This window comes from Hippopotamus amphibius, chromosome 8 (assembly GCF_030028045.1).
Source record: "Hippopotamus amphibius kiboko isolate mHipAmp2 chromosome 8, mHipAmp2.hap2, whole genome shotgun sequence".
In the NCBI taxonomy this organism is placed as follows: Eukaryota; Metazoa; Chordata; class Mammalia; order Artiodactyla; family Hippopotamidae; genus Hippopotamus; species Hippopotamus amphibius.
In genome coordinates, this window is record NC_080193.1 from 130900942 (window position 1) to 130915651 (window position 14710).

Genomic DNA, 14710 nt, shown 5'->3' on the forward strand with positions numbered 1-14710 from the left:
TGTATATAACCAATCTCCTGTGAACATTTTGTTGTTTCCAATTTTTCCATATTTAAGAACTATTACAACAACATCTTCACATTCTTGAACGAATCCTTGTATATACATAGTGACTTTAGGCTAAAGTCCTGCATGTAGAATTGCTGGTTCAAAGGAGCTGAATATTTCTAAGGTTTAGTCATAGTCTTGGGTGGAAAGATATGGCACAGACTAGAGAGTGATCAAAATAAATAGAAACATTTAAATATATTAAGAATATTTCTCACACTGAATGAGTTGTTTTCAATCACTGGTTCTTCTAAGTAAAAGGCAACCATAGACTTTTCCCTTTCTTACTTAGGTGTCAGAACACTGGATTTCATGCATACACACAGCTCCCAGGGAGCTCTCACATCTACCTCTGCCGTGACTTCAGAGATGCTTTGGCCTCTGAAGTCTTAACTACCTGCTTATGCCTTCTCAGGAAGACCCATTAATTAGCTTTGTTCATTCTTCTAAGTACCTCTGGCACTCTCTAACTGCCTATCCCGTCTCTTCACTGGGAAACCTTCAGCTTCCTTTCCTTTCAAAGTCACCGTGGAAAGGCTAACCACGATGATATGCATGTCTGCACACCCACAGCCCCGCACCTGTTATGCTTTTTCAACCAGGAAAGGTTTCCTTGGCAACTATCTACATTACTGCCTCAATACCTCCTGCTCAGTAAGTGCCTGATATTAGCAAAGAATAAGACTCTTTCTCTGGAGACTTTACTGCTTTTCTTTCCCCCAGAGTATTTCTCCACAAGGGCAGGAATTGTGGCTGTCTCGTTTACCATCAACCACTGATCTTCCAGTGCCTGGCAACAGTTCTCAAAACATGTTTGCTAAATGAATAGATATGATTTAGCAACCTCCCTTTTGTATGTAAGACTTGTGAAATTCATAAGCACTTTGAATATTTAAAAACAAACTTGACAAAACAAACAGTTTGCAAACAGCCATATGGTGGTTTCCTCACAAGAGTTGTTTAGAATGAAAATATCCTAGTTCCCCTAATTTGATCTGAACTGAATCAACAATGCACCCATTAGAAGTAACTTGTAAGAACTGAATACAGAGTAGATGTGCTATTTGCCCAACCAGATTTCAAAGTGGGAACTGTTCTTAACATGACTGCTGAGCACAACTGGGGAAGTTGTACACCGCCCAAAGTCAGCCAGCCAAGGAGAGAAGTGGGAGCGGAAATCTAGCTCAGGCTTTACACATTGACACATGTACTGTGGCTTGGGGCTTCATCCACACAGAGGAAAAGGAAACTTTTTCTAATGATCACAAAGACACCATCACTTACCAAGTTGTATAGCATTTTGCAATTCACACAAAAGCACTAGGTAGGTTCTCTGTTTCTTACATTTGTTCATATTCCTCAGCCACACATAGCAAAGTCCTTAATATGGCAGGCACTCCATCAATGTACATCAACTAGGTTGAGTGAGTAGTGTGTTAATTGATAATTCATAATTTTATTAAAACTATTCTGAAGGGGGAAAAATCCCAGCAGAACAGCAGTTCACTCATTTGGGATCAAATACTATTTTAGCAATTGAAGAGAATTCAGAAAACACATCCTTCTCATTTAATAGGAAAAAAGAGGCTCAGAGAGTTGTCTAGATTACTGGACTCTTAGAATAACACTCTTAGGCCAAGTCAGATATAAATTAAATTCTCCACTAATCTAGCCCCTAAAAAGCCCCTCCAGCAGGACCAACCCTCAGTTCCCAGCTAAACTAATCGCATGATAAGTGAGCAGATTTGCAGTTCGACTGGGGCTTTGAATTCCCCAGTGGAAGAATGATTTTTCATAACATCAAGATATTCTCCTTACTTTCAAAATGAACGCTGATAGAAAAGAAATAAATCAAACTTTTATAAGATCTAATAGATGTCAGAGTGTTCATTCCTTGACAGGAGTTCTAATTCTTCTTTTGGAAAAAAAGATTAATCATCAAAGCAACTTAGTATAAAACTGAAGTTCTTCATTATTTTAAATTTATATTACTTGACACTTCTATCAACTCTAAAGGGGTCATTTTCTATATTGAATTATTTATATTCTCTTGTAATCAGATATCTGATAAGCTTTTAAACATTTATACATCCACCTAATTCAAAGATGGGAAGTGAACTAATACTGAAAATTAAAATCTGTCTGTCAGAACTCAGGGCACTACAGAATTTCTTCATGTCTATTTGTCTACCTACTTACTGCATCCCTACGCATACACCTACATAGCAGGCACCTGGTCATTTGAATGATGGTTAAATGAATGATGAATAAATGTAATAAATATTGTGACTTAAGATGGCAAGTCAGATAATGTTCACAATAGTAGAGAAAGTAATATATTACCACATTATTTCAGCACTCCATGAATTTTTATGCAACTTTGTTATTGCCATCTCTATAGAAAACTCTTGACAGTGTTGTATTTCTCCTGTAGTACTAAGACTCTTATAATACAAGCATATTTTAATTTGGTGTCAGCCAAATAAAAATTCCTAATCAAAGATGTGAGCTTTTAAAAGACAGAATTAAATTTGCTCCTTTAAAATTTCAAAAGAAGATAATTTACGTATTGCTTAACTATTCTACCTTTTTGTATTAGTTTCCTATCGCTGCTGTAAATTAACACAAACCTAGTAGCTTAATATAAATTATTACCTTAGAGTTCGAGAGGTCAGAAGTCTGAAATAGGTATTATTGGGCTAAATTCGACGTGATGGCAGGGCTACACTCCTTCTGAAGTTTCTACAGTAACAGAATCTGTTTATCTTTCCCAGCTTCTAGAGGCCACCTGCATCCCTTGGCTTGCGGTCTCTTCTCCATCTTCAAAGCCAGCAGCATAGCATCTTCAAATCTCTCTCTAACTCTGACCCCTGACTGTCCTGCCCCTTTCTCTTATAAGGATTTTTGAATTTACATCAGGCCCACAGATAATCCAGGTAATATTCCTGTCTCAAGATCCCTAATTTAATCAGTCTTCAAAGTCTCTTTTGCCATGTAAGGTAACACATTCACAGGTTCTGGGGATTAGGACGTGCACATCTTGAAGGGGACATTATTCTGGCTACTACCTGTTCTGAACCAGTGGCTGGCACTTAGCATTGAGCAGTGCCCTGGGGAGGCAGCAGAGAAGTAATGAATGGAACATTTGGGGAATGAAGGAGACCAGTGTTTGAATCCTGGCTTTGGCCACTTACTACCTACACAGCCTTGGCCAATATATTCAAACCCTCTGATCCTCAGTTTTTTTTTTCACTTGTAAAACGGGACCACAGTACCTACTTCTTTTTGTTGTTATAAGGATTAAGGAGAAAAACATAAAGCGTCTAGCTCCCAAACCACGGTGGGTGTTGAATAAATGTGAGTCGATTCCTCTCATCTACACACTGAAAGGGCACAGAAGTATTAAAGCCACCTACATGCTGATTTGTATTATATTGACATGAGGTTAATTACTATTATATTCAGTGTAGAGAGGATTTCTCTGGCCCAGAAAGTTAAAGATGAAGAGTCAATTGTGGGCTTTCTTTGTTAGTCAACACTGTTAAATACCAGCAGGGCTGCTTGAAAACCTGCTCTATTCAGTAGCTTAAATGTCAACTTGATTTAAGACAATGGAAAGGATTTCTCTTTATCTCTGATTCTCAGTTACCTCCTAGGAAAGATACATATAGCCAGGAGTCACCAAATCGTGTTTTAAATCTGTAGAAAATGATACATTATGGAGGAGTTCATATTAGAGGGTTTAAGTTAAAAATGCCAAGTTTCCAAATAATGTTTATTATACTTTTAAAATTTAGAAGTTATATAGGCATAATATATGTTGGGTTGACAAAACTGACCAAAGGGAAAAAATGCGATAACTATTGGAATGTCATCAATTGAGAGGTCATGTATAAAGTATCAGATCTGGAAAATCACAATCAGATGGATTGTGATTTCCCATCTAAAAAGCTCATACCATGAGCTTTTTTTTTTTTTTTTTTTTTGGTTTTATAGATTTACTTTCAAAGGGCAAAAACATTTAAGACAATGTCCAAGTCCTGCCTACACCACTCGCTGCTGTGTGACCTCAGCTGGTTCACATTACTTCTCTGGACCTTATTTATAAACTCACAAGATTACTACAGGGATTAACGAAGATTTTGAATGTGAAACCACTACATGAGTATAGGATATTATTACTATTTATTCATTGAATAAACATTTATTTTACCTTCATACTGTGGTAGATACTAAAATGAAAAGAACGAAAAATGAGCAAGTCTCTATTGTATGTCAATTATATCTCAATAAAAGTTCTTACAAAAAATGAGCAAGGCTCTGTTGCTGAGCCTCCAGGCTCTCTCAAGCTAAGGGGGAAAGGTACAGAAAAGTATTGTTTTTGTAACATTTCTCCTTTAATGTTGTTATTTTTCAGTTGAAGTATAATTTCCTTAGAGTGAAATGCTCAGATCTTATGTTCACTATTCAGTCTAATTTTGTCAAGTACTCATCAAGAGACAAAACATTTCCACCACCCCAGAAGGTTCCTTTGTGCCCATTCCCAGCCAATACATACTCCTTTCTTAAGCAACAACCGATCACCTTTTATCATTGTAGGTTAGTTTTGCCAGTTCCGAAATTTCATGTAAGTGGAACCATACAGTATTTACTTTTTTGTGTTAGGCTTCTTTCATTCATCATATTTTTTTTATATTGACTCATGTTACATTTATCGGTAGTTCTTTGGTGGTTGGTTTGGTGGTTGGTTGGTTGGTGCGCTTTGCTCAGTAGTATTCTTTTTCTGGATAAATCACATTCCCCATAGTAAAAGATGAAGTTGCTGATGTTTTGTTTTTGTTTGATATCTACGTTGTCTGTCTTGTTCCCTTCATAATCTCATCGCTTAACATAGTGTCTGACACAGGAGAGGCACTTGGTAAAATTCTGGTAAATAAATGAAGGAATGAATGGTGGGCTGGGCAAAAAGAGGAGCTGGAACTAAACAGCACCCAAACTGTTTTAGCATCTTTGATCCTGCCTTCAAGGAGCAACTACCCCTTCAACTCTCAAATCACTTTCCCCAACCATCTGAACGAGAGCAGAGATATGAGAATCACCATTGTGGCTTTTTTCAAGTCACATATGCCTACCCCACTGTCCCCCCCCCCCCCCCCCCAGGTGACAACTGTGTGATTCTTAACCCTGGCTGTACTCTGAACTTTTAAAAACACAAGACCTCTCTTCACCCTCAGCAATTCTTATTTAGTCGGGCCAGGATGGGGCCCAGGCCCCTGTCCACAATGGCTGATGTGACCAATAACAACAATAGTATCTTGATTATACAGAAAGGATCTTATTCACGTAGTTCATTAAGACCTGCACCACGTTTACTATTATTTACTATGCAGTTAGCAGGCCAGATGCTTAGAGCCGGGAGCTACCATTATATAGGGTAAGAGATTAGAGAAAAATGCGCAGCATTGTGCATTTTATACTATTAGCATAACCCAAAAGAGAGCGCATAATTGGTGGCACATTAAAAATCCTATACAATGAAATCTGCTGCTGCCACCCCAGTTGCCAGGGTGGGGAATGATGGTGGTGCAGACCCAGTGTGACTGATGTGCTTTCATAAACAGTGCAGAATTAAGGGCCTGCTGAAACTTTTCCAGGTCAACATCACTGTGTGGCAGAAGGAGAGCACTGGACTTGCAGTGTCCTGCTCCTGGCTCCCTGTCGTATCATCTTGAATTTGAAATAGGTACCAAGCCCTCTCAGGGAAAGGGATGGTGACTAGGTTGATTTCTTTCATTGGGTTTCTTTTGAAGGACAAATAAAATCTCAAAGTTTGCGTGGTATTGCGTCTCATTCCAGGCAGAGGGAATTTAGGTAGCAAATGAAGGAAGCATGAAATGGCATGACACGCTTGGGGAACCACAAGTACTTCAGCATAGCCAGAGCATAAATATCAAGGAGAGGCAGAGGCAGGATGTGGGGACTTAGGCTGACCTGTTTCTGAAGGGCTCTTGTGTGCCATGCCAGGAAGCTTCAGCTGCATTCAGCATAGGCAACTGGAGAGTCACCAAAGAGTTACCATAAAGAGCACTGTAACACAATCCTAGTGTGGCTTAGAAAAATCACTGCAGCACCAGAGAGAAAGGGTGGAGGATAGGGAGCAATCCCAACCCAGTGGCAGGAACTCGAAAAGCCCAAAAGCCCGGTGCAGTATCCCAGACAGCCATCTAGGGGCTTGCTTTCTCTTCTTTCTACCAATCCTATTTCCAAGACTGGGAGGGATTTCTCTTTCACTTCTGAGAACTTTATCAAACATAGCCTTGTTCTGCATCTGAAATCCCATATCTGCACACTACCCTCTCAGAGACCTACTCCCATCCTGCCCCCTTCACTGAGATGAACCTGGAATTGGACTGGAATTTTCCATTGCCTTTTGCCCTGCGTGTTCTAAACTGCTGGTCATTGGCCCTTCTCCGGGAAGGGGCCACCACTTCTGCCCCAGGCTTTTCCTTACCCTCTTAAGCCCACACTCATATTCCCTGCATATCTTGTAGCCTATGTTAATCCCTTCCTGGAAAATATTCTTGGCAGAAAGATTAGTGGGGATCCAGTCAAGAAGAGCAGAGTTTCAAAGAAAGAGTGATCAGTAGTCTTAAAGGCCACCAGAAGACTGAGGACCAGGAAAAGCCATTTGACCTAGCTAGTGAGGGCTAAAGGTAGCTTTCAAAGATGCTAAGCAACAGAGGCAGAAGACACTGCAGGAGTGAAAAACAGAGGAGCTGTAAACCACTTTTCCCCCAAAATTCATCAATGACAGGAAGGGAAAAATAGGATGAAGAGAAAGCGGGGGCCATATGGGCCCTGAAACTTTTTCTCAAGGTAGGAAAAAACCTAGAGTTATTTTCCAGCAGAGAATAAAGAAATAGAATATGAAACCAAAGTTTAAGGTGCAATAAAATTTCCCTCTTGTTGATGAAATATTTCTATTTGTTATTAAGAATTAACTTCACTTTCCAAAAGCTTTAATGAGCAAATAAAGTGTATACAAATATAGGAACTCTTTCACTTGGATTTTTGGATTTTGAAATAATGCACATAAAAGCTAATATACACAAATCCTTTTAAAATTTAAGCCTTATAGGACTCTCTGACCCCTTTTGATTAAATTCAACTGGCATGAAAAGCAGTAATTGATGTATTAAGAATCAATTAACAGTGATCTGGCTGATCGTCATTACACCTTTAATTAGCAGTATAGGTTTCAGTATCACAGTACAGTGGTTAGTGGCTATAAATGAATTGATTGCCCAGCCACCAGCTGACATTTTGAGAACCTTGATACATCATCACTTTTTCCTGTTACTAATTAAGATTTATATCTTCCATTGTATTAATATTGCAAAGGCCTTTGTGATGGAGGCAGCATTTTTCCATTGCCTTTGTGTCCGTGGGTCTCACCGGTTACAGTGTAGACACTCTAGGACCACAGACTTGTAAACTCCATCCCAGGACTCAATTCAAACTGGGTCCTCTGCTGATTCATCCAACAAATATTTAGAAAAGGATGGCCACATGCAAATCACTGTGCTAAATGCTAGGGCAAGGGAGGAGGAGAGAAAGGAATACCAAGATGAATAAGACACTCACCCTGAATTTAAGAAGCTCACCATTTCCTGAGGATACACGCACTGTGGGTACTCACTGTAATACAGTAGGATGCAAATTATAACAGGCTAGAAATAACGTGAATAGGGGCACAGAAAATGGAGCAATTTGTTCTGATTTCCAACAAGTGATTTTTAAAATGCCTATTGTCACAAAGATTCAAGGGCTCACCCCTAAGTCATAGAACAAGGAAAGGGGTTTTTATTGGTTAATTACTTGGCCAGTCTGGATATTTATGAAGAAGCAGCTCATCCATCTCCAGCCATAATTCCCCATCTGCAGGCAGCAGAGACCGGCATAGCCTGCGTGTGACTTTGGCTTGGCTTTCCACTCATTGGCCAGTGTCAGTGCCTATACCTTGCAAGGCATAACTTCTCACTTCCTCCCAAAGCAGCTCTATGCCAAGTGTTGCTCATTTAATTATATATCTACTGCTATAAGTAAATCATTATGCATAAGAATCATTTTAGAAGCATTTTTAAAAGCGCTCTTTCAGGCCCCACTTAAAGAGATTTTATTTAAACTCATAGCCTAGGTTATTTTGATGGTAGACATCTCCAAACCAAATTTTGAGAAATATGGCCTAACCCACCTTTCTAGCTTTACAACTGAGGAAACTGAAACCAGAGAGGTAATTTCCCTAGGACCCAGGTAGTGTATAACAACAGCAAAGACTTCTACAGCACTCAATACGAGCAGGTGTGGTTCCAGATGTTTTACACATGCACTAGGAGTTCCTTTAATCCTCACAACTCTCTAAAGTAAACATAGGTATCATCTCTTTTCACAGATGAAGAAACTGAGGCACAGAGGGATGAACTAAATTGCCAAAGCCACACAGTGAGAAAATATCAAATCTAGCTTTTGAACCCAAACTACCTGACTCCAGAGCCCACCATAACCACTACCCCACCAGGCAAATGTGGGTCAGAACCCAGGTCGTCTGACTCCCAGGCCGGGGCACCACACTGCACTACATTGAAGTCTGTGATTTTCAAGTAAGGACACGGGGGCTCTTCTGTTGGCCACTGAGAGCTCCAGTGGTTTTTTCCTTCTGGGAAGAGCTGGCTTGTTTTGGAGACTTGCTCATATCACTTTTCTTCCTCTGCAACATTCTACACTTCTCTTAGAGCATCTTGAGAATCAGAGGAGCTCAACTTCAGAGCTACAGCCAAGCTTTGCTCTAACTGATACATTCTTTGGGCAATTAAACTGATGCATCCATTAGCACTTGTGGGCCAGGGGGAAAAAGATATCACATACCCATCCCTGAGAGTGTGCTGAATATAAGAATGCCCAAATTATACTTCCAACTTTGCCTCAACATTGAAATTTTCAGTTTTTTTCTGCCTGCACTGACTGAGAGTCCAAATTTCTCGTGGAAGAGTTTGGAAAAGCAGTTCCAGGTCATTAAGAAGAAAGTATGGGAAGCTGTGTTGACAGAAATAAGCTCCAAAGCACAAGGGGCTGACTACAGATTCAAGTGCACCCATCTGCATGAAAGAATAACCTTCATGAGACATTTCTCTTTACGACTCCGCTGTCTGGAATCCCTGGCAGGCTGTAACATCAATTAAGCAAAGCTTTTTATTTCTGAGTCCCTTCATTAAAAAAACAAAAACAAAAAACCCCACAAATTCTCCTTGGTCTCCTTAGTGAGCCCTTTCTTGCTGCTTTGTTGCTTGGTGCTGATGGCTAAAGGTTCTCATTCCAGCTGGGTCTGCAGCTCTGACTCAACTGCCGACTACTTCCTGGCATTCAGAATTCTCATCTCCAGGTCCCTGTTGTTTTCCTGCGTGAGGCTGATTGTTGGCTCTGGTTCCCAGGAGGCGCCCCTCTAAGCTGAACTGCCAACTTCCTACCACACAGCCTTGCTCTCAAAGCTTCTGTCCTTAATCAGTAAAGTGCTTCTCCACCAACCCAAGGTTCTTTTCACCACTCTGGACCTGCACAATGTGGTCATCATGGTAAGACAGACATTGTGCGGTCCTGATGCCAGGGCCACACAGTACAAGACACAGAGCTCACTTTTGTTGGACTTATATTTTTACCAACTGCTGGCCTCTGGATTGTCAGAACTAACAAGTGCAATTGTGGGAATGGTGTTGCCTGGGATTTTATTGCTGGGCCAGCCTATGCAAGGAAAGCAGTTGCTATGCAATATAGCTTGGGATCTAAGTAGTCTTCATTTGGTTTCTCCACATTCAAGGCTTTTGTAGATGCCCTTTATCAGGTGGAGGAAGTTCCCCTCTATTCCTAGTTTGTTGCAGGTTTTTAATCATGAATCAATGTTGAATTTTGTTTTCAAATACTTTTTCTGCGTCAATTGATGTGATCACATACTTTTTCTTCTTTAGACTGTTAACGAGGTGGATTATGTTGATTGATTTTCAAACATTGAATGCCTTACATTCCCAGGACAAACCCCACTTGGTTGTGATGTATTATTCTTTTTTTTATGTATTAGATTTGATGTGCTAATATTTTATTGGGGATTTTTGTGTCCATCAGGATATTGGTCTGGAATATTCTTTTTTGTAATGCCTTAATCTAGTTTTGGCCTCATCAAATGAATTGGGAAGTGTTTCTTCCTCTTCTATTTTCTGAGAGAGATAATGTTGGACTGATTTCTTCTTTCAATATTTGGTAGACTTATCTAGTGAAACTATCTGGTTTTTGGAAGGCTTTTGATTATGCATTCAATTACTTTTGATAGTTATAAGACTATTCAGGTTATCCATTTCATCTTGGGTTAGTTTGGTAGTTTTTGGTGTTTTGAAAAACTGGTCCATTTCATCTAAGTTGACAAATTTATGAGCATAAGAAAATGAAGCATCATTTCTGCAGCCTCAAGGAAATGAACTCTGCCAAACAACATGAGGAAGCTCTTCCCTAGTTGAGCCTCTGATGAGGCCACAGACCCAGCTGTAGCCTGGTGAGACCCTGTAGTAGAGAATCCAGCTAAGTCATGCCCAGACTTCTGACCTACAGAAGCTGTGAGATAATAGATGTGTGTTGTCCTAAGCAAGTTTGTAGTAATCTTGTTATGCAGCAGAGAAAGCTAATGCAGTCTTTACCCATCCTTTACCTGATGACTATATTTGAAGTGAGTTCTTATAGACAGAATATAGTTGTTGTGTTTAGACTATTTACATTTAATATAACTATTGATAAGTTTATACTTAGGTCTACAATTTTATTGTTTTCTGTTTGTTCTATTTTTTTATTTCTCTGTTGTTCTTGTCTGTGTGTGTATGTATTTTTAAATTCATTTTAACAATCACTGCCCTTAATTAGTATTAGCTGGAGTTAGTTGCCTCTCCTCTGCCTTCTTTTGGGTTACTTGAACTTTTTTTAGTATTCCATTTCAATTTGTTTATGTATTTTATTACTATATATTTTTGTATAGCTTTTTCAGTGGCTGCTTGAGTGATTACAACACAACCAACATTTCACTTGAAATGACAAAGCACAACTTGACTGTGAAACAAAATATTAAGTATGAATTAGAATTATCAAATGGAAAAAAGATGTAGTGGAATGGAATGAAATGGAATTAAAAGAATCTGTGGCCCATTGTTCCAACTCAATCCAAAATGCCAGCGCGTCAAAATGCTCAAAAATAAATTTTCTTTGACACTACAAGATTGCAAAATATTGAATTCTTTCCTAGATCATTTATCTCAAGTAGTTAAATGGGTTTTATGTTCTTTGGGCAGATTTTATACAATCAAGAAATTGGGGTTTTTTAATGTTTATTTTCCCTTCCTCTGTAGACCCCATATCTGGGCTAGAGGTAGGGCTTGTAGGGCCTGTGGCACTGTTTTAAAAAGTGATCATAGTTCACAAGTTGGAATCCCAGCAAAGCATCTTTCATCACTGGTCGGTCCTTACTGTGTCTAGCAGACCGTACACAGCTACCGCTGGAAGTCAACGCTATGAGAAAAGTTCAAGCTAAGATGGTAGTTCAGACTCTCAGTCTTGTGGGTATAATGGAGGAGGCCTAAACCAGCCCTGCAGCTCCTCCCCCAGAGCCCTGCAGCTCCTCCCCCATCATTTTGAGTTGCACCAGTAGACCTCTCTGTTCATCCTCTGTCCTTCACCTGAGTGAAGTAGGGTAGTAGCCATGAGTCCCGGCCGCCTCTCCTCTCCCCCCGATAATTGTGTTCAGCACTATGCCAAGGATCTCTCTCTCTCAGTCCCTGGGCATTGTCCTCAACAGTGAAGATGTTAGGATTTCTTGAGATTTCCGCATAAAACAGCTCCACACAGTTGCCAGAACAGAAGATAGTGAGAGGTAACTGAGCAGAGAAGTGCCATGTGTGCAGCCAGAGAGAGAACTGCCCAGAGGCCTTGCCTTGGCCAGACACAGACAGCACCTGGAGGGCACCATGTGGATTACTTCAAAGTCCTGTGATGGAGGCAACCTTAATTAAGTCCATTTAGATATACTTGAAAGGTGGGAGGGGGAAGGCACAGCTACATTTTCTCACTATTCCATGAACCTCTGTTGACCCTGAGCCCCAAATGCTTAGGGAGGTTGTGTTCCACTTGCTCTTATTTCTTTCTCATTCCTTCCCACTGACTTTAATTCTCTTCCCCCTAGGTCTATGAACGCCAAAGAGGACATGTGAACAGTTGTGGTACATCATTTACAGAATCCAAGAGACACAAATAAAATGGGGAAACTTGATCCTTTATAGATAGTTTTGTCTGTCTATAAATGCACAGGCACACACATGGTTGGCATCTTCCTTCCTTCCTTCCCTCTTCCTTCCCTCCCCCCATCCCTCCCCACTCTTTCCCTTCCTTCCCATCTTTTCTCCTTCCCACCTTTCTTCCTTTCCCCCTTCTTTCATTAAATATTTATCAAATATTCACTCCACATCTGGTTCTGTGTTAGGCACTAGGACATTTGTGGACTAAGAATCATTCGACTTATGAATGGATAAAGGAGATGTGGCACATATACACAATGGAATATTACTCAGCCAGAAAAAGGAAAGAAATTGAGTTATTTGTAGTGAGGTGGGTGGACCTAGAGTCTGTCATACACAGTGAAGTAAATCAGAAAGAGAGAAACAAACACCATATGCTAATGCATATATATGGAATCTAGAAAAATGGTACTGATGAACCCAGTGGCAGGGCAGGAATAGAGATGCAGGCATAGAGAATGCACTTGAGGACACAGGGTGGGGAAGGGGAAGCTGGATTGAAGTGAGAGAGTAGCATTGACATATGTACACTACGAAATGTAAAATAGATGGCTAGTGGGAAGCTGCTGCAGAGCATAGGGAGATCAGCTCGATGCTTTGTGAAGACCTAAAGGGGTGGGGTAGGGAGGAGGGGAGGGTTGCTCAAGAGGGAAGGGATATGGGAGTATATGTATACATATAGCTGATTCACTTTGTTGTACAGCAGAAACTAACACAATACCGTAAAGCAATTATACTCTAATAAAGATGAAAAAAAATTTTTTTAAAGAGTTAACACTACTGCCCATTCTTTCTTTGCATACTTATGTGATAGGAGCTGGTTACATGGTTAGACTGATTTTCCAGTCTCTATTGCAGTTATGTGTGGCCATGTGTCCACATTATCCCCAGTGGAAAATGAGAAGTAATGTGTGACACTTACAACCAAAGCTTTTAGGAAGTAGATGTATCTGTTGGTGGGAATGTAAATTGGTATAACTGCTATGTAGAAGGGTGTGGAGCTTCCTTAAAAAACTAAAAATAGAGATATTTATGATCCAGCAATCCTATTCCTGGGCATATATCCAGAGAAAACCATAATTCAAAAAGATACATGCAGCCCAATGTTCACTGCAGTGCTATTTACAATAGCCAAGACATGAAAGCAACATAGATGTCCAGTGATAGATTAACAGATAAAGAAGATGTGGTGTGTATATATATATGTGTGTGTGTGTGTGTACACATTCACAATGGAATACTACTCACCTGTAAAAAAGAATGAAATAATGCTGTTTTCAGCAACATGGACGGACCTAGAGATTATCGTAGTAGATGAAGTAAGTCAGAAAGAGAAAGAAAAATGCCATATGATATCCTTTATATGTGCAATTTAAAAAATGATACAAATGAACTTACAAAACAGAAATAGACTCACAGGCATAGAAAACAAACTTATGATTACCAAAGGGTAAATGGGGGGAGGAATAAATCAGGAGTTTGGGAGTAAACGATACACACTCCTGTATATAAAAAAGACAACAACAGAGGCTTACTATATAGCACAGGGAATTAGGGAACCATATTCAATATCTTGTGATAACCTATAATGGAAAAGAATCTGAAAAAGAAGAGAGAGAGATATATACACACACACACAACTGAATCACTTCTCTGTATACCTGAAACTAATACAACATTGTAAATCAACTATACTACAATAAAATAATTACTTAATTAATTAATTTGAAAAAGAAGTACATGTGTTTCCTCCATGCTCTTTCCTCTTCTACACATTAGATGCAGGCTAAAATGAGACGGCAGCAAGGCCCCAAGAAGGAAAGGAAGAAGATTGACGCTCCTGAATCCCCATGTGAAGGAGAGCCAGTCATCAACCAATGGTACATAAGTACTTTTCTATTATGTTTGTGCCATTACACAGCTTTTGGCATCTTTTTTTTTTTTTCTTTTTTATCAGTTAGGCCACCCTGACACAAATTGGTATCTCAAAGTGGGGAGCTGCTGTTTGAAAACTGTGCTTATGAGAATTGGCTCGGTGATTTGGTACCAGATAGCAAAGAAACAGATATAGCAGCCTGGAAAGCTAGAAATTCCTCTTATCCCATGGGCAAAATATTTGATGAAACTGTCCTCTGTGTTAACTTATAAGGTTAATCCAATACCTATAAGGTTTATAACTATAGGGCAGGAGTTAGGCTCACGGGCCAAATTCAGCCTGCTGTCCGATTTTGTAAATAATGTTTTATTGGAACACAGTCCTGCCTGTTCTTTCACATATCATC

At 39.7% G+C, this 14710-nt stretch overlaps 1 protein-coding gene across 1 annotated transcript in view; it reads right to left on the reverse strand.

Moving 5' to 3' along the window:
• The window catches only part of MYO3B (myosin IIIB), a 471877-nt gene that overhangs the window by 417752 nt on the left and 39415 nt on the right, over nt 1-14710 (reverse strand). Inside the window, exon 3 of the mRNA XM_057747118.1 lies at nt 4626-4632. Coding sequence (XP_057603101.1) covers nt 4626-4632 — 7 coding nt within the window. The remainder of the gene's footprint in view (nt 1-4625; nt 4633-14710) is intronic.